Consider the following 22,343-nt stretch of genomic DNA (forward strand, 5'->3'; position numbering starts at 1 on the left):
TAACACACACGCGGAAAAAACATCCCCCTTTTACACTTATATTGAGGCATTTGTATTTTTAAAGGGGGGGGGGCAGAAATAATTGACATGGCCGTTACCTAAATATTGTTGGAAGACAGACATTTCTGCCAATTCCATTTTTGAAGATTTTTTATTGTCTAACTCCGACCACAAAGTATGAACATTTTTGCGGAATGTGGCTGTTTTATAATTATTACAGGAAGTCTTTCGAGATTTCAGTATCTCTGTCTGACAGTCTAGTCTTTTTTAAAAATAAAAATAGTTTCTGTTGCAATATTTGGGAGATACTTTTAAAAACTTTGGTAGGGAAACTTGGAACCTGGTGGAATACAGATAATTTTGAATTACTCTTTTATTCATTGAACTCTCTCGCTCTCTCTCTCCTCCTGAAACCATCTGTAAGCGCAATAATAGATATAAAATCATATGTATTTTGTGCTGTACCATTTATTAGATCTTGGGACAGATCAAAGATTTTTTTTTGTCAGGGGGGGTGTCGAAACTTGTTCAAAAATTGAAATAATAATTTTACTTTTGACAAGAAAATAAATCTAAACGCCGAAATTGAAAGGAAAATACATGTAAACGTGAAGTCTACATCATAGGAATGAGAACATTGGGAACTTTCTCAAATACATGTACCTTCTCAGGTAAGGAATCTGGACAAAAATTATTTAGACAAGAGGTATAAAAAAGCTAATTTTTGGTAGAATGTGGAACTCTCATCGGCAGTTTGCTTTCCCTTCTTATATGCTTCGACTATTAATAATTTATATCCAACCCAGATATTTTTTGACATGCAAAAAACCCCCCGTAAACTCGCCCAAACTTCAAAACCTATTTCGGGGTAGGGGGGGGGGTAGCCGATGACTTATAATGCTTCAAGCCTTAGACTTTTCATACCAATTTAACACAAATTCGCGTTTATCAGGGAGTCTGCGTTATCCGAGGGGGTTCCAACGCAACTTTTTTTCTTGCTTTAGTAAATAAATTTAATAACCTTGCAAATCCCAGGGGAGGAGGGGGGGGGGTCCTAACCCCCTCTAGATCCGCGCATGGCACTCATGCATAGAATCACACCACAGCCACTTCAATTTATATTGATGGGGGACCTCCACAATCAGTTGACAAGCAAAAAAAAAAAAAAAAAAAAAAAAAAAAACAAAAAACAAAAAAAAAAAACAAAACAAAAAAACCTATGCAACACACTCTATACAATCCTTTTTGGTAGGAGATAAAGGAGGCTTCCTGTAACTTTTCTGTTCAGTACATTACTTTTGAATGCTTGAATCTGCGTATTTTCCTGCAAACAAAAAAAGTGGAGGGAGCTTCAAAATCAAAATTTTAATTTATTTAAAACGGGGGCAAAGATTGTCCTCAGAAAAAGTGAGCCCCCCCCCCCCCTCCATCTGCATACTACGGGAACATTTTAAACCTTTATCTTTACCGAATCGAAATATTTCATGCATACTTCTTAAAGTTAGTTACTTCTGAAAATGATCCAAAAATGGTAAAAAAGTTTGGAATCTTCCTTGCATGTTACTCTTGGGTGGTCGAAGCCATTAGACAGGGTTACCAAGACAAGATAGAAATTTGTTCCCATTGTAATTTAAAAGAACTCAGAGGTGAGTTTCATTACATACTAAAGTGCAGCTCGCTTCTTTCAGAAAGAATGCAGTGCTTAACAGAAAAAAAGCATAAAATTTCAGAATGTGATTAATTTTAAACACATTATGAATAACAATAAACACTGTTTTTTGAGAAAATTGTGCTCGTTTATAAAGAAAAAAAAATATGCCCCCGCCTAAATTCCCATACTTCACATTTATAGCAACGTCAATTTTTTTTTTGTTTAGTTTCTTATTCACTCATGCTTTATAGATCTACTGTTATGTATAAAATCACCTATATATTTTTGTGATTTTTTTATACTGTTGTAAAATGGTGAAGAGATTCAAATAGTTGATTGAAAAATGATTGAAGGTACGCGGAGGGAAGTAAATCCTCGAAAATGTACAGATCTAGAGAACTGAAAGGACAGAGATTTTTTTATTTCTTCAAATTATTCATATTATTAGACGTATAAATATCTATACTCTATATTACAGAAAAAAAAACATTCTCTCTCTCTCTCTCTCTGTATGTGTACAAAAATAAAGGCCGGGGGTTCCAATCCCTGGAACCCCACTCCACCTCTGGATCCGCCAATGAATTCTATTTTGATTATTTATGTACCATAGAATCAAACTCGTTTATTGTGTATAAAATTATGAAAATAAGTTTAAATCAAGTTATATAAGGTCTTTATTTAAAAAAATAAATAAATAAAGCCAAATACACATTATTTATAATGAAATATTTGATCGTAAAAAAATCCGATCTTTTCAGAGTGCGTTATGCATTTTTTTTTACCCCCCCCCCCTTTCACGGGAGAATCTCGTCAAAGGATGAATGATTCGTAATGTTGCATGCTATAAAATAAATTTAATGTAATTAAGCCATGTCTAAAAATTTTGTTTACATTTACATATACAGACAAGAGTAATATTTATTTTTGAAAAAAAATTGCACTTTTTCAGTCAACCAAAAAATAATGTTGCATGCTATAAAATAAATTTAATGCAATTAAGCCATGTCTAAAAATTTTGTTTACATTTACATATACAGACAAGAGTAATATTTATTTTTGAAAAAAAATTGCACTTTTTCAGTCAACCAAAATACCAGTAAGCTTTCCACCTTTGAAATTTCCCCTGACCAAATAGACTATCGTCGTGGACCACGTGTGTCCAAGTGCTATGTGGTGACAATTTTTTACTGTTCAGTTAGCAATGGATTACATGAATTCAGAGATGCATATTTCAATAAAAGTAAAATATGATATTTCTTTCGACATGTGCACATCCCTGTAACGATAGCAGTATTCAGGTAAATATCTTTATCATTGCGTTCGATGCGTATTCTCGACCTGCATGCGTGCATATCCAAACGGCTTTTGCTGTTTTCCGTGTTATTTTTTCTAAATTGCAGCAAATGCATTCAAAAATAATTTACTTCTCAGTATAGTTGTAGTTTTTGTTAACTTTTAAAACATGTATTTGGTCAGTTTATGGATTTATGACAACTATGCTATCGGAGATGTATACATGTCGACAGCCAGGCTAGAAAATCACTCAAGTGAAACAAATGCACCAGGCTTTATATAACAGGTACAGGTGGCCAAAAATTTTCAATTAAATACGGCGGAATCGAAGAAATATGGCGGACAAAGGCGTACAGGAATGTAGTAAGTCGTACAAAGATGAAAAATGATGCCTTTTTAAGAGTTCATGTCAGCTTTAAAATAGGTAATGAACATTAGGTATTTGGTTTATGTACGTTTATGTTTCTGAATGTTTTACAATTGATTAATGAAACAGTCATTTATAATATAATGAGTCTAAATATAATTATATTATGTAATGCAAAATAAAAAGGTTATAGCGAGTACCATTCCTAACATACAAGTTTTCATCTTTTTATTTCATGCTGAGAATATAATTGATTTATATTCGGACGAACAAAGTGAGGGAGAATATAATCTAAATGGAACACGTATCTGTGAGGAAGAAAATTAAAACTGCACCTTTTCCCTCTGCAGATGGCACCAGTTGATGGGACTTACAACATTTAATCATGACACTGCTAGAAAAATCTGTATGTTTCATGCATATTAATTACAGATAATAGAGATACATTATCGAAACAGCTGGAAGTTGATTCGATTCTTTTCAGGTTTTGAAAATAAAATTTTCAATATATACTAGGCTATTAATTTTTTTTCTGTCTGCTGGCAGTTATCTAAATGTAGAATCAATGAATTAACATATTTATAATATCTTATGTTCAGCCTTCTTTTCTTAATTTTTTTTTCTGATTTTGAATCTATTCAGAAAGTTTAAGTTTAATTTCTGATTCATTAAATATCGTTTTATCAAAAAAAAAAAAAAAAAAAAAAAAAGAACAATGTTAAGAACTACAATTTATTAACGTGTACTTTCAGTTTCATAGATGACAGAATCCAAGTCTTTGTCATGCTATTGTGTATACAATTACATACTAGACTGCCAAAGTCTTTCCTCGCTAACCATGGAACCTTTACATAATTATTCATTTTATGTGAAAATATTATCCTATAGTATTTTATGGACTCATTTAACTTAAATATTACTGTGCATTACCAAAAGTCAACATTGTCCTTAATCTTGTTTATTTTTTTCAACTTTATCCTGATTGAATTTTTAATGTGTATATTGCCCGTATCAGACCCCACATTATACAAAATAATTATAACAAGTCGGAAATTGATCGCATTCGTTCTGCTGAGAACATTTAGTGTTTTTGACATTTATGCTGGGAACAGGAAGTATATGTGTTTAGTATATACATATGTGTATATTTTATTTCATATATTCATAATCAAAATTGAACAGCCAAGAGAAAGAAAAGAAGGGGGTAAGTTTGTTTTTCTTCATATGTAATGTTTTTTAAATATGAAAAGTCCTATTGTAGGTTTTTCATTTAAATTCCATTTTAAGTTATTTAAGGAAGGTTTGACGTAAAATCCAGTGAAAATCTTCCTGATAGTTATTTTAAAAATATTTGAAGAGCACTGATAATGCATGAGAACTCTAACAAATCAGAAAAAATCCTAACAGTGTTATAAGAATTTAATTACCTACACCATTGTAATTCGAAAAAAAAAAAAATAAAGAAGCACATAGAAAATCGCAGATATAAGAATTTCGTCGCTATTTCGTGTATGCAAAATCCCTACATTGTAAATAGTGTTTTATAAGGGTATTTACAGGAACCGTTGTAATTTGAAGTTATAAAAGACACTCATATATATCTCACGGATATCAGATAGTTAAAGCATAATAAAATACGTGTCCTTGTTTTCCTAAACGCAAACAAATGATTTTTCCCTTGGATTGCAGGAAGTGCACATACGATATTCAGTAATTATGAATCTAGATGAAATATTTTAAAGTTCAGTGCTTGCTTTACTTTCCGGTTTATGTTTTTAAACCGTTTTCTTATCCCCATATTTCATCCAGGTTTACCAGGAAAAATGTATTGTCCTCTCTGGCATATTTTGTTCTGTCATAGTAGATCATTTCATCATACATCCCTTGTTAATGTTAAAGATGACGTTTACTCAGGTTTCAGAAAACAGAAAGAAATTCTATAAAGTTTGATATGTTAAAACAAAATGTGTACTCTCTGAAGTACGTTGTATCTTAGAACACTCGTCCAATTCATTATGTATATTAAGGATAAAATATTAATGATAAAAATAACGATAAACTAGAGCCGAGCTCGTTGCAAAGCAACGAGTAGGTCTTCCATTGGAGCTATGGACAGGAAGTACCGACCTTGGGTCAAGGTCACTACACTTTCTTATAAATGTGAACAACCTTTCTTCTCAGTATGAGCCTCCAGTGAATTTTAATCACAAAGTTATGCTTAAACATTTTTTCTCTGTCAGTGACCTAGATTTGCCAGAAAGACCTTTGATCAGGGTCATGACACAACCTCCAATCATAAGTAATCTATGTTTTAAGTAAGAGCCTCCAATGATTTTCATTTACTAATTCATAGCGTGGGAAAGAAATTTTTTCTGTCAGTGACCTTGATCTTAACAAAATTGGCTCTGTGTCAAGACAAACCTTCAATCTGAAACAACTTTTAGTGATTCAAAATTCATAACTCTGACAGGAATTTTACAACTTTTCTGTCATTGGCCCTGAATTTGTTAAAATGGCCTTATTTTAGGTCATCTGAAACTGGCGGACTATAAGCAATTTTTATCAAGTATGAACTTAAACAAAAATTGTCCGAATTGAAATGATACTATTTTCGGAGTCAAAATCATAGAAAAATCCTTTTGTCACAAGCAATCTCTGTATCAAGTATGAGCAAACAAATATTCTCGATTACATATAAATGACTGCGACAAAACATTTATTCTTTCTCCAGTGACCTTGAACTTGCCGTAATATTGCCTTGATTCATGACACATTGTAGGATCATTATAGCCTGGCCTTCTGGGAAAAACTTTGAGGGACAGACAGACATCTGAACAGTTAAACAGACAATTTAATTCCCAACCCATCCACCCTACCCCCTAAAATACACAATCACTTGGTGGGGGAAACTCTGGTCATGATTTGAAAAGAAAGTAATCTTTTTTATATCAGTAAGCTTTCATAAGTATGGTTTCTCATTCTTGCCCAGAGGTTCATAAGAATAATATTCTAAAACGACCCCTTCTTATTTTACTAACCGTTTTCTTCATTATCTTCATTTTATATCATCCAAGGTCGCCCGCATAGCGCATCCTTACATCGTGGGTTCGAATCCCACTGTGGGACGTGGGGGCCTGTTCTTCGGATGAAACCGTATAAAACAAGGCCCCGTGTCGCTTAAGGTGCTGGCACGAAAAAATTCCCCCTCCCCCCGGTCAAAGGCCCTAAGTGCCGATTATAGAATATTTGAAGCTCTCCACGGCAAGTGCATGATGGCATCTCTATATGAGTGAAATATTCTTGAGAGGGACGTTAAAACATACACAATCAAACATATCCCCCCCCCCCAAAAATGATTAAGAATTTTGCCTATGAAATATTTCGGGAGGGGTGTTGAAAGTTTAGTCTACGTACAACTATCAGTCCATTGAATAAGAATGTTTACTTCGGAATATTTCTTTAAAATTGTACGGTTTTCTTATCAATTTATGAACGTAAGTTATTTTCAGCTTATAACAAATTAACATCTGCTATAGACAAATTGAAATAATTATTGTGTAGATGTTTATGAATATCTTCCTAGATCTGTTTATATGAAACATTTTCTATAAAACATTTACCCATGATCTATTTAATTACCTTTTTATTTGGATATCGGCCGATGAAGATGATTAAAATTCGCATCATCTCATTCCATTTCGTCACAATTCAGAAAAACAACCTTGAGGTATTTTAAAACATCATCGGATGTTAATATTCAAACAACATCAAGTTTCTATTTATGAAGGATAGATGGGGTTGAAAGTCCCTTCTATATTATTAGTATATTTCAGGCAATAGCTTTACATTCAATAAAATTAAACTCAAAAGTCCACATATACCTTCCCTCATTTATTTCAAACTTTGGGGAAAGGGGGTGGGGTGCATGGGGGAGTTCTGGTGTATACGTAATACATTCGAGATTATTATTATTCTGTTAGACAGAAAGGCCCAAGGAGTTGTGATTTGCTGATCATGATCTAAAACACGTTGACAAACCCAAACCACATGGATTTATACACGTCCTTCCATTTACTTATTCATAATAATTTTCCTTGAAGGAGAAATGCATGGATAAAAGATAAAAGAAAATTCCCGATGTACAATAGCATCCATGCATGGACTTTTAGTACTTACATATTGTGCTTAAAGTTGAATAAAATCAACAAATAAATTTAATTTAAAGAGGACAGGGGGGGGGGGTATGTTTAATAAAATGAATTAGACATTAATTGATACAGGAAAACTCTCTGTTAGATACATGAATGTACATGAACAAAATGCCTCTCTCTTGCCTTCTTTCGTACATGTATTTTTAAACCAAGAAAAGTAATGTGTGTTACTTAGATATAAGTTCATAATTTTAAAGAAAATACTGAGTTATATACGATAAACGATACAAATGGTTTGACGATGGTGCCGGATATTATTTTAATAGTTTAAATTAGGTTGTAAAGGTGTTAATTACATGATAAGTTTGTGATATTCAGTACCTGCAGATTGTTATATAAGTTCTTAAATGTTCGATTCTGGACATAGGATGCGAGTTTATTACTACTTGCATGTACATTGTATAACTTGTTACCAATATTTAATCACGGAACAAAATTACAATGTTAGCACACTACCGGGTATACTAATCATTTACTGGATTTGAATAAATTATTTTACAAATTAAGTTCATTGCTTTAAAATCTTGAATTATTTTTTCAATTTTACTAGTATCAAACCTGTGATATAAATAGGCATTGTGCAGCACAGAAGCCACTTATGAAGTTTACACGTGCCGGAGTTACCTATCGATGTTTAATCCATTTCATTGACTATAATTCTATCCCTATGATTCGGAAGATTCTCTTTAAAAGTTTAAAATTGGTATAGACATAGTAAAAATCTGTGATGGAAGAAAATATGTTTGCGAAAATTTGTGTTGAAAACGGATTTATTTGTGTGTGAAAAGGGCAAAGCTTATGCATTTAAATCAATATTGGTTGAAGTAAAGTAACCACAGATCGCTAGAGTCCTTACGCAATGAATCGTCAAAATAAAAAGATGAAGACTGATTTTATGATTAATGTACTGAGTACATGTGAAGTAAATGCCCCAGCGTTTTGTGCTGAAGTCAAACCTAAGACAATTTAAGATTTTTTTGAAAGATTCTATTTACTTAAAGAAAATAATATTTTCCCGTAAATTTGTAAATTAGACACGTCTACCACCCGGTGTAAATTAATGTCAACAAGCGATGGAAAGAATGGTTGGTCGCGTAATTGTAAACAAACACAAAACCTAGATAGCTGATAAAATATGTATCACGTTCAAATTTAAAACAAAGTTAAGCCAACATAATAATCTCAAATATTCGACAATAAGAATTTTCCATTAATTGTCGTGTTGTTGAAAGGTTTTAATATATCAATTATTTTGCCTACGACTGCAGGGTCAATGGTTCACCGCGGAGTGTCGCTTTAGATTTCTCGGCCGCGTGTAATCGACGGATAGATTACGTAATGGTATACACACGTAGAATCTGTGTTCCAGGTGAATGTGAGAATCGAGCAGTAAATAATGGAGTATTATTTGACTCTTTGAAAAGTTTTTATGAGATCTGGGCGTATATTGTTTTCATTAAAATTGTTTGTGTTCATTTTAAGCAAACAAAAGATACTCGTACTTCTATCACTCTCCCTTTCTTGGAAAGATCTTTATTAATAAAAAGAAAAAAGTTGCCATCGAATACTCTGAACGGGAACCAAAGAACACGTTTAAAACCTCATCAAAAAAAAAAAAAAGAAAAAAAAAGAAAAGAAAATATGATCAGCGTTGAAAAAATATTTATTACTTATGGCATGTTCATTTCAATTACACGCATAAAAAGTTCTCCTTCAATAGCAAAATGAGAACGGTGCCATGTTTACGGATCTATCTTTCTCTCTTGCCATACGTAAGACTCGAACAAAATAATATTTTTAAAGGACAGAAATGATATAAAGGAACGATTTATAATCGACAACCATAGCAAAATATTTACCGTTTTTGAGTTATAAACAGAAACTTTCAAGGCTCCTTGATCCCTAATTTTAGGGGCCAGCCCCTTTTCAATTATATCAAATGAAAGCTCTTGCAATTATGCACAACTTTTATTCAATATGTCTTAACAAAATATTTTTAGTTTTCAAGATAAAAAGTAAAATATGTGTAATTTTTCGCTCTTTTATGCGTTCTAATTTTTGACCCCTATATATAGCGCCATTTTGAATACAGAAATCGAAAAACAAAAACTGGCATGCACAACTTTAGTCCTTCTTTATCTAAAATCAGTAGAATTTCTGCTCCAGCTTTTGTGGTCTTTATCTGGAAATGAAAGCCTATAAATTTTCATTTAAAGGGAAATAACTCAAAAGCGGGAGGACATTTTTGAAATATTAGACAACATTCTAATAGAGGGTATCGATGTGTATAATGTCTGAAAATTTGAGCAAAATCCGTTGAGAAATGAGTGAAATATGAGGCCTCAAGGTTACCGTCTAGGAAAAGGAAAAAAAAAGAATAATTAGAATAATCTTAATTATCAGAATCAGTAGAAGGTCTTCCGTTGTAAACGGCAGACCTTAATAACCCATGTGGCGAACTGGTTATAGGGTCTTCTGTATATTTGATCTTTACATCTCGATTTCGTTTCACACTGAGGGATGTGGAAACCAGTATAAACCAAGATCCCGTATCGCAGTAAGTGCTGGCAAAAATATTCCTTATATCTCCCTTTGAGGCAAAAATTCGCGAGTGGAAGTTAAGGTAGGACCTTTCTCACATTTCTTGTATTCCAAAATTAATGAAATTTTCACAGAATCAATAGGACAATATCACTAAGTGATGGTATCAGTGAGATTTAATTTGACCGTTTGATATTAGAGACAAGGTCAGGTCAAGGTCATTGCCTTTTTCCTGGACATTAAGAATAAAAAATTACTGTTTCCAATCATGCGATCCCTACTTGTAATTCAAAAGATTAAATATATTTCTTTTTGCACGAAAAGATACTACTATATAGGGCCTACATGATGATATTACCAAATTGACATGGATAATTTAAATAAAATGGATATTTGATAATCTGAATTTCCTCTACTTTTCTTAAATTTTTTTTTTAGGATTTATTAGTTAGTTTTATATGCTTCCTATATTTAACTTTTTCCAATTTTCACATACAGTAAAGTTGTCACATAAAGGTACAAAATGATACAAAAACTAAAAGTTTTGATCGTTTACTAAGAGAGAAATAACACCTTTTTAGGGATTTTTGGCTCAAATCTGTACTTAGATTTAAAGCATTTAAAAGCCAACATAGTTCTAGTATGGGTGAAAAATCTTATTTATTTGATATATTTTGAAACTTTAGTCCCTTATTATTAGTTTAACTTACATTTGAAAATTTCGTATAGTCTTTGATTGCGTAAAAATAATAACTAAAGTCAATGTTCTATAATAATTTTGAGAGGCAGAAAAGAAGATATTTTCATACGCCACCATTCCGCCAAAAATAAAGTCCCTGCTAGTTTTCAAACGCAGTTTACCATTTCTATTTAAAGTTGTATAATTGTGATGAGGAAAGAAAAATATGATATTTTAAATCCCTTACATTTAAATATATAAGACATATCAACAAATGTACTTTGAATATTCCATCTAGTCAGAAACTCGAGAAGAATCCTACCTTAAGCAATAAAAAACAAAAAGCACAATATAGTGGGATCCACATATGGTATTTATGCAGTGATTATAATTTTTACGCATTTAATGACATAGCTAGTTTCTCTTTATTTTACAAGAAAACGAATGAAGTTACTTAGTTAATTTTCGAAGAAATATTTTTTAATGACAAATGGGTTTAATAAAGATAAATGACCATTATACGGTGTATATATACATTAATAATACCGTGAAAGTCAAATAAATCCCACACTTTTTAATTTTTTGAATGAATCAGATCAAAAATCTAATATTGTAATAAATTTATCTTGTAATAAATAAAAATGCCATATTTCTGAACTCATTTTCAAAGGGATTCGATTCATTTGAAAATTAATTTGCTGCAACATCAAATTAAGATTTACCGGTCATAGATTTAACTTTAAGATGCAGGACTTCCATTGGATATTCTGATCATATATGTGACACGTCATTACATGTACTTAATTTAGTTTCATAAAATGCTGGTCTAACCATTCTACGGGGAAATTAATTTTCCGTAAAATGTTAAGCAAGTACATAAGAAAAACAATTGATGTATCAGTTAAAATGCTCTAGACTTTTGTATTTTTTTAATTCTCCAGCTTCATTATAAAGATCAGATTCTGTTAATCACGTAAAGAAAAATTTAAGTTGTTCATTATCTATGGCGTAGAATGTGATCAAGAGACTGACAATTTCCAAGTAGTTTTTATTATAATTTTTCTTCCATTTTTCTGAAATGTACAGTGTAATGATAATTTTATAATTTTTTTTATTTTCAATCCAAGGTCACAGTCATCCAATTATTCTAACTGAGGCAATCGTTTGAATAAAAAATGTGCAACAATTGTACAAGTAAAGGTACGTTGAGTTTTATAACTGCATTGAATTAAGGGATATTGCAGCCATATTTATCAACCTTTACATAAGTCTTAATCAACTAAAAGCAGTTGATTTTTTTTTTGCATTTTCAGAAAGTCTTCCAACGGGTCAATCTACAACATTGAATGTAACTAGAATACATCCAACACCCGGTAAGGTTGTCAGGTTTTGAGAAAAGGTATTATTTAAGCATTGAATTATTTTGTGAAAGATGCGTCTCATTACTGCAATGGTGTGTGCAATTAAATTGAGTAACGCGCGTTATGATAATTCAATGCTTATATTTACATTTTCTATCCCCTGTATTTTCCGCAATTTTGATTTTTCTATTTAAAATTCCTGCCTTATCCTTCATGTAATTGCAATTGATAGAAAAGCCTTTGGAACAGCTTAATCCGGTAACAAAAATAGTGCAAAATTATAATAGATAACAATAATCATATTATTATTTTTCAAATCTAAAATGATAAACTACATTCATTTTTGCAACAAAGAAATACAAATAAATCATATAACAGACATAAATGTTTCGCTTTGTTTAAACAGTAACGGCGTCGTCCCTGTATTCATACGCTAGACAAACTTTGGTGATTAGGTGTTGTGTGTTATGTGTATTTATCACTTGTAATTTTATAATGCTTTTTATTAGGGTCAATCAAAGTAAATGTAAAAATATACATGTATTATGCAGATGGCATGTTACACAATAATTATCAAGGCATTATAAAAGTAAACATTGATTTTCAATTTAAGTTAAAACGTTAAAACTCCAATTCCGTACTTAGGCCAGCCTAAATTAATTCTGAATTAACGTCACCTATAAACTCCAAAACCTACAAGGGAGGAAAGAAAAAAATAAAACAAACAAAATTTTCAAACAAATGAATATTTACTCATAAAATACTGTCAATATTTGTAATCATGTAAGCCTTTTGTAAGTAAACCTGTCACTATTAATGATGGATTATACTCACAGAGGGTTCAAATATATTGTCTATTTCTATGAAATGTATAGTTTTTAAAAGCAAACCGGGACAGAAACTTACAGAAAATATGGATTTGTTTGTTTTTTCTTTCACGTGCGCGGGTGATGTTAAAAGTAGAATTAAGTTTGTATATACCTAAACTTTTAAACTCTGCTGCATGTCAAAAGATGTTGATAATTTGGTCTAGCGATGGTCAGAGCTTACATACTGTGATATAATCACCATATATAAAATGCTACACAAAGTTTAGAAAAGAATTCTTCACCTAGAATAGTATTTGAAAAATCAAATTTGTTAACTGTGTATACATTTATCTACTTGTATTGAGTGAAAAAATCTTCTACAGTGTCAAAAACGGAATTCATTGCAAGGCATGTGAACTTAAAATAGAATACGCTTAAAGGCATATCACCCCCTTTTCAAAGAGAACTAATTTTTTACTTTGATATTCTTTTTTATGGACAGCAAGTACAACACCTCCAAGTGCCTGGAGCACAATTAAAATACTTTTTACAGGTATGAATGTAGTGCATGCTTTATATTTTAAATCTTAAAGACGACGTTTGACAAAACACACACACACACAAAATCATCTGCAATAATATACATTATCACTTAATAACTCCAGCATTTGGTTATCATGTTAAATAAAAAAAAACATTGATTTTTTGTTTTGGTTTTCAGAAAATCAGGAGATATTCATCAAGACAGGGATAGGAACAGGGGGCTTTCTATTGGGAATATTCTTAATGTTGATTGTTTCCAAGTGTAAGAAAAAGAAAGACACAGAGTAAGATTTTAGAATAAGCCTTTAAAGCGGGTTATAAAAAGTTGATTGAATTCTACAGACTCACTTACAAAGTACAGTACAAGGAATCGTAAGAAGGCGGTGAGAATAGAAATATATATATAAGCGAAGGTTGAAAGAGTCACAGTAAAACTTTCCAACCAAAATTCTTTAAAAGGAATATTGCTTTGTGACTCTACCTAGTTACGCATAAAAAAGTACGCTGTAAATATGATATGAATATAAATAAATGTGATTTTATCAAAATCAACAGCTTAAAAACTTACAGCTTTATACACAACCATTCCCACGATAAATTAAAGTCCAGGCTTCTTGATATCATTGACAGCTGCTTTTTCAATAAAAATAGAACTCGCAAATTCACTTACCTGGCCATTGGTTATTTGCAAAACTATTTTGTTAAAACACATTCTGATTGCAAACACAAGTAATATATAGTGGACATTAAAAAGATGCTTTAGTTTCTGATTGACAATATCTATATGTTTTTTGGTGAGCAGGTCTTCCAACAATCTATTGGAATTCAAATGGATACCAATTGCGCTCCGTTATTAGCAGACCTATTTTTGTATTCATATGAAGCAGAATTTTGTACAAAATTTTATTTGTGACTAGAAGAAAACGCTTGCCTTCAACTCAAAATTTAGTTATATCGACGACGTATTGTCAATTAACAATGGTAATTTCCATTCCTATGTCGATACGATATATCCTGGTAAGCTTGAGATAAAAGATACCAAAGAGTCTGACACATCTGCTTCCTAATTGGATATTTAACTTGAAAAAGACGTTAATGGTAAACTAACAACCAAGCTCTATGATAAACGAGATGACTTTAACTTTTCTATCGTCAACATTCATTATTTATGCAGCAATATATCTTCATCACCTGCAAACGGTGTTTATATATCTCAAGTAATTCAATACGCAAGAACATGCTCTACGTATGAACAGTTTCTAAAACGAGGTAAGTTATTGACTGACAAGTTGATGAAACAGGAATATTAGCAGTCTCGTTTAAAGTCATCATTTCGTAAGTTCTTTGGTCGATACAATGACCTTGTCAGCAAAATACAAGTTATCATTGAGTCAAATGCTGACTGACGTTTTTCATACTTTATTAGTCCGTTATTTATACACTGATTTGACGACGGATTTTTCCGTTATTTCCCGATCATGACAAGGAGCACATGGCAGGTGTGGCCGGTCGGCAGGGGATGCCTGATCCCACCTCTGATGTTTTAGAGGTCCGTGTTTGCTCTGCTCCTGTTTTGTTTTATGGACTTTGATATTGAATACTGTTCGTTTTCTCCATATCCCTCATGTACATGAACCTTTAGTTTTTGATAAGTGATAGAGCGGAGTTAAATATATATTGTCAATTTTAGTTTATAGTGAAGAAATTTTAATATGGCATCATTTTTTTTTTCAGTTTCTTGATTATTAAGTTGAATTAAGTTGATGTTTCCTTTGTTTTAGAATAAGCAGCACTTCAAATAATGGAGTGATTACCAATGGGCGCACACAGGAAGAGATGGACAGTCTACTGCAAAAGTATATTAGTGATGCCGTGCGTAATTATTAAATTAATAATCAAAATATTAGGACATGGAATGATCAAAAGAAAAGTGTCGGTGGTTACTTTGAGAATAGCTAAAAAGAAATTTGTAAAGCAAATTGATTTCGTAAAGAATCGGAAACTATATATTACCTCTGTTTGTATAATTGAAACTAGTAAGCTATGATTAACAGCTTTATATTGAAGCATTCTTAGGTAGTATGAATTAAAATTTGTGTAAATTATTATTACACCTTGTATTAGAGTACAAATATATATTGGTTAATCAAATATTAACATAGATATACATGAATGTTTAAGTATCTTTTTCTCCAGAACAGAAAAGCTTTAACTAGGCTGATGTAAATCGAAGCATCCTCGGATAGGGCTATTTAAGTTTCATTGAAACGCGACCCCCTTGGGATTCTTTGGGGCCATCATGAATCCTGAGAATTTAAATATGGAAGCATTTTCAAGAAGAATAAATTCAAGATTAATCAAATTATATCCCTAACACCCCCCTTTGGGGCCTTTTTATTTAAACTTTTGAATGATTAATTTATGGGTTTTTTTTCTGATAAAACTGCTTAAATTAGTAAGTGTTTCACAAGCACATTTTGTTTCTTCTTCTCTTTCTGTGCTTCATATAAATAAATGTTAATATAATTCTTGGATACGTACGTTTTTGATCATAGTTGAGGTCACACACGTTATATCATTTTCTGATATCTTTTTACAATAAAGAATCTACAGGGACACACTATATGTTCATATTTTTAATGTTGATTATATGATTATAAAATAGTTTCCATGAGTTTCTCAATTTCACATGCTGTTTCCTTTTAAAATTGCAGCATATTACACTCATAACAAAGACCATCTTTAAAAAATCAACATTATAATGTTGCTCTTGAACGTGGTACTTTATAATACGCAATTGGTAGATCTCTAAGAAAACTCCAGATTCAAATACGTTTTTATATCTACAGAACACTATGAAAAAACGATGGCAGAGCACAACATCCGAAGTTTATACCCCGCAGAAGAATACACCTTATGCTGAAAACGATATACCCATGGAATCCATGGGTTCTGTACAAATCAGTCATCAGGAATCTACAGGTTACTACCCCCCACCGACTGAAGAAGTACCGCCAAGGGAATACACCAACAGTGGTGTGGTTCAAAGTTACAGAGCTGAAGAAAACTTCGGAGTGCACGAAAGTACGGCGAGAGGTGAAAATTATTTTCTTCTACAGAAAGACTTTGTTGAAATCAATGGAATGCCGAATGAAGGTGTCCCACAAGGATATAGCGCAGATAATTACTTCCTTTTGGAAAGAGATTTTGTTGAAGGTGCTGACTCTCAGAATCAGGGCCAGATTACCGCTATTTAATTTTGACTAACGGCATCTTTGTGATGCATTGGGATAAGACAATTATTTTTTTTTCATATTGAATGGAAAAAAAACTTTCTTTCGTGTGTTGAATACGTGAAACGAAGTGTTTTCACATTAAATTCGCATTTATGCATTTGCATCTTGTTATTATAAAAATATTATCATAAAAAATGGGTAAGACGCTAGATGACTTTGCTTTTTGATTATCCTATTATAGATTAAAAACGTTAATCAACGGTACAAAATACACATCTATTAGTTTCCCACTAAAATCAGTCACAGATGTAGTTATTTTGAATTTGTTAGATTTATAAAACAAATGTCATCTTTACAAAGTGTACATTTGTTGCAGTTTACACTCATTTGATAAATTTTGTTTACAAAAAGAGTACCAAAATAAACATTAAAAGGGAAATGAATTGGAAAAGTCTGGAAAACCATGTTTAATCTGATTCCCATGATTGTTGTGTGTAAAATGGATTTACGAAACTGTTTGTCTTTACAAATTCAAATGCTTTAATAAGATTTTAAGAAAGTATATTATATTAGCTAGGAAAAAATTCCCTGAGAAACCGGAGAAAGACTTTTTTGTTACAGTTATATACACGAACCTCAGAGGGGGGATTATGTTTGAAGGGATACTTCACGCAAAAATTTAAAAATACCCATTACCTAAAAAAATTCAGGTTTTTCAGACTTCAAACATTGAAAAAAAATTAAGATTTTACATGAGTAAAAATACCAAACAGAACATAGATTTGACTTCGTTTGACCTGTTGAATATTACAGTTCATTACGTGATGTCCTTCTTAGAGTGTACTCGTGAAGAGAATTTCATTACATTCATTTACCTGACTTCAATCTAAATCAATTCTTGGAGAGTATTTGGTTTCCATTTTCAAACTTGGGCAAATAAACTGGGTTAATTTGAACGACCTCGCTTCCTGGTATTTTGTATATTTCACGTTTACATTGCTGTAAGACCGATGCACATATTCAAATTTTTAGAAAGAGAGAGTTCGACACTGACGCTGATCGATAGCCCCGCCATCCATTAATATAGATTGTGTGACCTAAAAGCTACTCCGGTATCATATTCCGGACGGCGACACTTCAGAGAAGTTTCAGAGATTTCGGGAATCCGTTAAATGGAGTATGCCTGGGCATGAACAATAGTTGTAAACGTGGGATAATTTGCATAACGGGCGAAGCGAATTATATTATAACAAAGAATATATTTAGATAATTACAATTTTATTTTATTACTATGTATCAGATATGTCATATAATAAACGTCGGTAAATATTTTTTTTTTATTTTGAAGGCTTCACGCTGAATTCTGATAGATAGTAAGGGTTACATGTAAATACTTTGATATTTCTTATAGATTTTTCATAGAAAAAGTTGCATTTTTGATCTTAAACAATCTCATATCATATGCATGCTAAGAAATACTATAAATCTATAGTGCATGTTCAGAAACATAGATAACAATATGAAGAAACAAACTTAAGCTTTTTTAAAAGCTTTTAGTTTACATTCAATATCATTAATTTAGAGGTCACCTTTTGAATTTCTACCTATTAGCGTCACTGCGTCTTTTGTTTTATTATCTTAATTTTCTCCCAAATAAAGTTATAAATTTTAAGTGTAGTCATTTTTAACATATATTATTTCATGTAATTCATGTAAAAATTCAATAAAAACTGGAATCTTTCGTCTTTCTTAATAACCATTTTAAATTTTGTTGTTTTTTTTTTGCAAAAGAAGTAAACAACCTACTTATCTGAATCAACAGTCCAGAATACCGATTAGAAAATTTGAAATTGTTTGAAATGGACATACAACTTACATCTTACATAAACAGTATTTCTGCAATTCATGGTTTTCTCTGATACACGATGACTGGCTACCGTACTTATTTATTCTACTTATGTCACCATCTAGCCTCCTAATTTGAAACCTTTCATCATAGAATATAGTGGCCTCAAATAAAGCACCTCCTGGCTTTGTTTCGATTTTAATTTTGTAATGCGCTTGGGGTTTTACTTTTCTCTTTCTGCTTTCAAGAACACTTTCAGAAATTTGAACTTTTGATGCATGTCTAATTTCTTCTAAGGCTAAGACCTTACATTTATCTTGAACATTACTTAACTTTCTGTGAAAGCTTCGGACAAGGAAATCGCTCAAAAAATTGATAGTATTGTCCGATGTATTCACAACTGTGTGTTCCACGCATGTACACCAGTGTGGTGCAATTCCTGCATCTTGATATGTTCTCTCCTTTGGAATCTCCCTAAATAAACTTATCCCTCTATTTTTATACCCCTTTCGTTGGAGAATCCTGTCGTCAAAGTGCAAGACGTCTCTCAATGTTTCGTAAATATCAAATGGGGTAGTAAGACGTTTTGTGTTTAATTCAAGATTTTTCGAATATAAAGGATATTTTTGTTTACACCACTTGAGGAAAACCAAATACATCATCGGCAGTCTTTCTTCCATCATTCCTTCGTAGGTATTACGATAGTCTCCGGTGCGAATTCCATGATCACTGAAAACGATAAGAAGAGTGTTGTTCAAAAGCTGGTCCTCATGTAATTCTCTTAAGAAATTTAAGACTAGGAGATCCGCATACTGTGCATAATAAAACTCGTCAGGGGTTAGTTTCGTTGCGAATGAAAAAGCAAAATAAGGTAAATTTTGTTGCAAACGAACAAATTTAGCTGCATAGTCCAATACCATTCCAGTTTCTAATCGATCCATCATACATAACATATCCCTATCCCACACAGATTTCCCTTCTTGCATAGCCATGGAGAAATGTCGATTATAATAGTCTGAGGGATATGAATGAAATCCAGCCATCATGTAATCAAAGGTTTCGTTTCTGTCCTCATTGTAAAGACTTCTGTACCCTTTAGCAGAAAATCGCTTCCAGATATAGTTATGCTTGTCAAATGGTACGTGTCTATAGGATTCATTATAGGGAATCTCTTCAACAAACTTTCCGAGTGTGAGTGCAGCAATATTTGGAAATGTGTTATCGCCTGTTTTATTACACATGGTCAGTTCTGATGCTTCTAAAACATCAAGAAGATAGGAATGTGTACGCTTCAGAGATCTAACTGACTGTAACCTTGAAATGTAGTCCAGCACCAGCAATATTACACTCATTTTTTCCTTGATTGCTGGATTTCCGGAATGCTATTTGAAAGTTTTGTTACACCGTCTTTAAACGTCAGGTTTTTGAAAAACTTAAGGAATAACTGTCTTATTTTTCGATTTCATGAAGTGATCAATCGATTGGCTTGCGTGATAATTTGCATAAACGCCGAAGGCGTTTATGCATAAAATTATCACGCAAGCCAATCGATTGATCATCTTCATGAAATTGAAAAATCTGACAGTTATTCCTTATATTTACATGCTTTGATTCCGCCAATCCACGTGCTCCAAGCCCTGCTTCTGTCTAGCTGTTTGTCCCGCCCTGCACGTGGTTTTTTTGGAACCGCGCCAATACATTGATGGAGAAATAAAGTACATTTACATTTGGTAATTTTATCTCGGACAAAGACATTGGAAATGTAAATATAAACAGGTGAAAGTTTGTATAAATGACGGTGTTTGTATTGTCAAAACATTTCACACGAACGAATTCGTCGGTGATGTTCAGAGATGTATAAAACTGCGTACTTTCCGGTCCATACCGACAGAATTTATGATTAGGGGCGTAGTCTGCTATAATAATAGGTTCGTATGTACAGTTTGAAAAAGTAGATGATTCATTAGAAAGTCTAACTGCTGTCCAATTAATTTCAAGCCTGTGTCTATTTTCAAATGTAAAAGATGTTCTTTTCTTACAATTTAGTTCGGTTTCGCCAATTTTAAACCTTACGCCAGGATTGTACACATCTTATTTCAGAATCTTGCAAATACTTATGCAGTTTTCTGCATTGTCGTGACGTTTGGAGAATATATAGGTCATTCTTATTTTCAGTGTCCCTGGTATATTGTTATACAATAATATGTAAAGTATGACGGTCAAGCAGAATAGCATCAATATCACTAAACAATCTGGCTTTCTGAAATAATAAAAACATGTAGTTATATTTAAATAGCATGAAATATAGAGGATTAGATAAAAAGATGAAATATAATTCAGGAATGAATGTGAATATAATATGCATCAGTTCAATTACTTCTAGATCTCATTCTTTCAAACCATCAATTTATTTCTACGATGTTCATACATGCCATATATAAGGTCAAATACAATTGGGATGAAAATACTTTTTTTACTTGCTGATCGAGTTCTACTTATCCATGTCTGTTAGGATTTTTCATCAGCTGTTTCAAAAGAAATTAAATGCTATCGAAACAACATACTAACGGAAGATGTTCAACTACAGGTTTCTTTTCAAAGTAATAAGGATATAATTATCATTGAATTTTATTATTAATATTCTGATCGATGTCTTTTTTTGTTTTAAATTTAGTCCCTTTTTTGATTATAATCATTATTATCATCCAAAGAGTAATTTACACTTGATATACTGTCAAGCAACAAGTTAAGAATTTTTGCACATAATCACATTTAGGCAAAATAGGATTCGATTTTCATTTACCAGTAAAAATATTTTATGCAAAGCCACGAAGTTCATCTAAGTGATTCTTTGATGACATCTTAACTAGTGTCGTGTAATCAGATTAGGGTTTGTACGAATTAATCTTTTTAGGTTTTTTTCCTCAAGATATCCTCGAGAAGAATATTGGGTATATGTACGTATCTTTGTTTACCTCTCTTTTATTTTAATCATATGTATTGTCTCTTTGACAAAGTCTTCTTTGACCACGTCGATTTTCTTTTGGAGTGTCCAGTGCCTCGCTTTTTGATGTTTCTATAAAAAAAAAACAAAAAAAAAAAAAAAAAAAAAAAAAAAAAAAAAAAACGACGTACAGAAAATAAAAGAGCCTCGGTCATCTATTAAATGTAGGAAACCATTAGGTATATCATGTGTATATTATGTACTATATTTGCATCATCTCTTTTTTTATACCAGTATATAAAAGTCGAATATATTAAATTTCAATTAATTTATGTTGTATTCATGTATTTTGCAGTAAAATTATATTCGACAATACTAAATACATAAAGTAACACAAGTAACCTACATTACACATGTACGAGAAGGCGTTTGACCAGTTCTCGTTGTCTTAACGATAATTGGACATTTGTTTAAATCTAGTATGCATTTTTCGGCTTATCTTCTTTTTAACACAATTTATTCACATTTACGCCTCATTAATTTTATTTACATATCTTTTTTTTACTTACTTTTTTTTCGACACTATCTAGAAAAAAAAAACATATCGCATGATTGGTTTTAAGGTATTCAATGTATAACGACCATATTTTGTACCTAATAAATGAATGGTCCGATTTTTTATTGGGGGGGGGGCGGGGGTAGCATTTTGAAGATGTTAATTGCACCTTAAATCTTACATTAAAGTCCATAGGTAGTGTATGTTCTTTTTAAGATACTGTAAAAAGTAATTCGATTTTTAAACAAATCTCTTGGTGAAAATATGCATACACGCCCTCTTCATGAAATTATGAAACAAAATGAA

General features: G+C 31.9%; 2 protein-coding genes across 2 annotated transcripts; one reads left to right on the top strand and one right to left on the bottom strand.

Moving 5' to 3' along the window:
- Positions 1 to 4,466: 4,466 nt before the first annotated feature.
- On the top strand, positions 4,467 to 16,890 carry LOC134279302 (uncharacterized). Its single transcript, XM_062761665.1, has 7 exons — positions 4,467 to 4,515; positions 11,870 to 11,942; positions 12,056 to 12,115; positions 13,415 to 13,465; positions 13,634 to 13,739; positions 15,237 to 15,327; positions 16,305 to 16,890. Exons 2-7 carry the CDS (start codon positions 11,918 to 11,920, stop codon positions 16,710 to 16,712), a joined length of 741 nt encoding a protein of 246 aa, XP_062617649.1. The 5' UTR covers positions 4,467 to 4,515; positions 11,870 to 11,917; the 3' UTR covers positions 16,713 to 16,890.
- Positions 16,891 to 18,563: 1,673 nt separating this feature from the next.
- LOC134279303 (uncharacterized) lies at positions 18,564 to 19,889 on the bottom strand. Its single transcript, XM_062761666.1, has one exon. It carries the CDS (start codon positions 19,887 to 19,889, stop codon positions 18,564 to 18,566), a length of 1,326 nt encoding a protein of 441 aa, XP_062617650.1.
- Positions 19,890 to 22,343: the final 2,454 nt, after the last annotated feature.

The sequence above is a fragment of the Saccostrea cucullata genome, unplaced genomic scaffold, assembly GCF_032062105.1.
Source record: "Saccostrea cucullata isolate Sc308-1 unplaced genomic scaffold, CSIRO_AGI_Scuc_v1 ctg6345, whole genome shotgun sequence".
NCBI lineage: Eukaryota > Metazoa > Mollusca > Bivalvia > Ostreida > Ostreidae > Saccostrea > Saccostrea cuccullata.

Bases quoted from the DNA above. Each gene is read 5' to 3' on its own strand.
- LOC134279302 (XM_062761665.1), top strand. From the start codon at position 11,918: ATGTGCAACAATTGTACAAGTAAAG. The intron at 12,116-13,414 runs GTAAGGTTGTCA...TTTTATGGACAG, and splicing joins TAGAATACATCCAACACCCG to CAAGTACAACACCTCCAAGT. The intron at 13,740-15,236 runs GTAAGATTTTAG...CCTTTGTTTTAG, and splicing joins AAGAAAAAGAAAGACACAGA to AATAAGCAGCACTTCAAATA.
- LOC134279303 (XM_062761666.1), bottom strand. From the start codon at position 19,889: ATGAGTGTAATATTGCTGGTGCTGGACTACATTTCAAGGTTACAGTCA.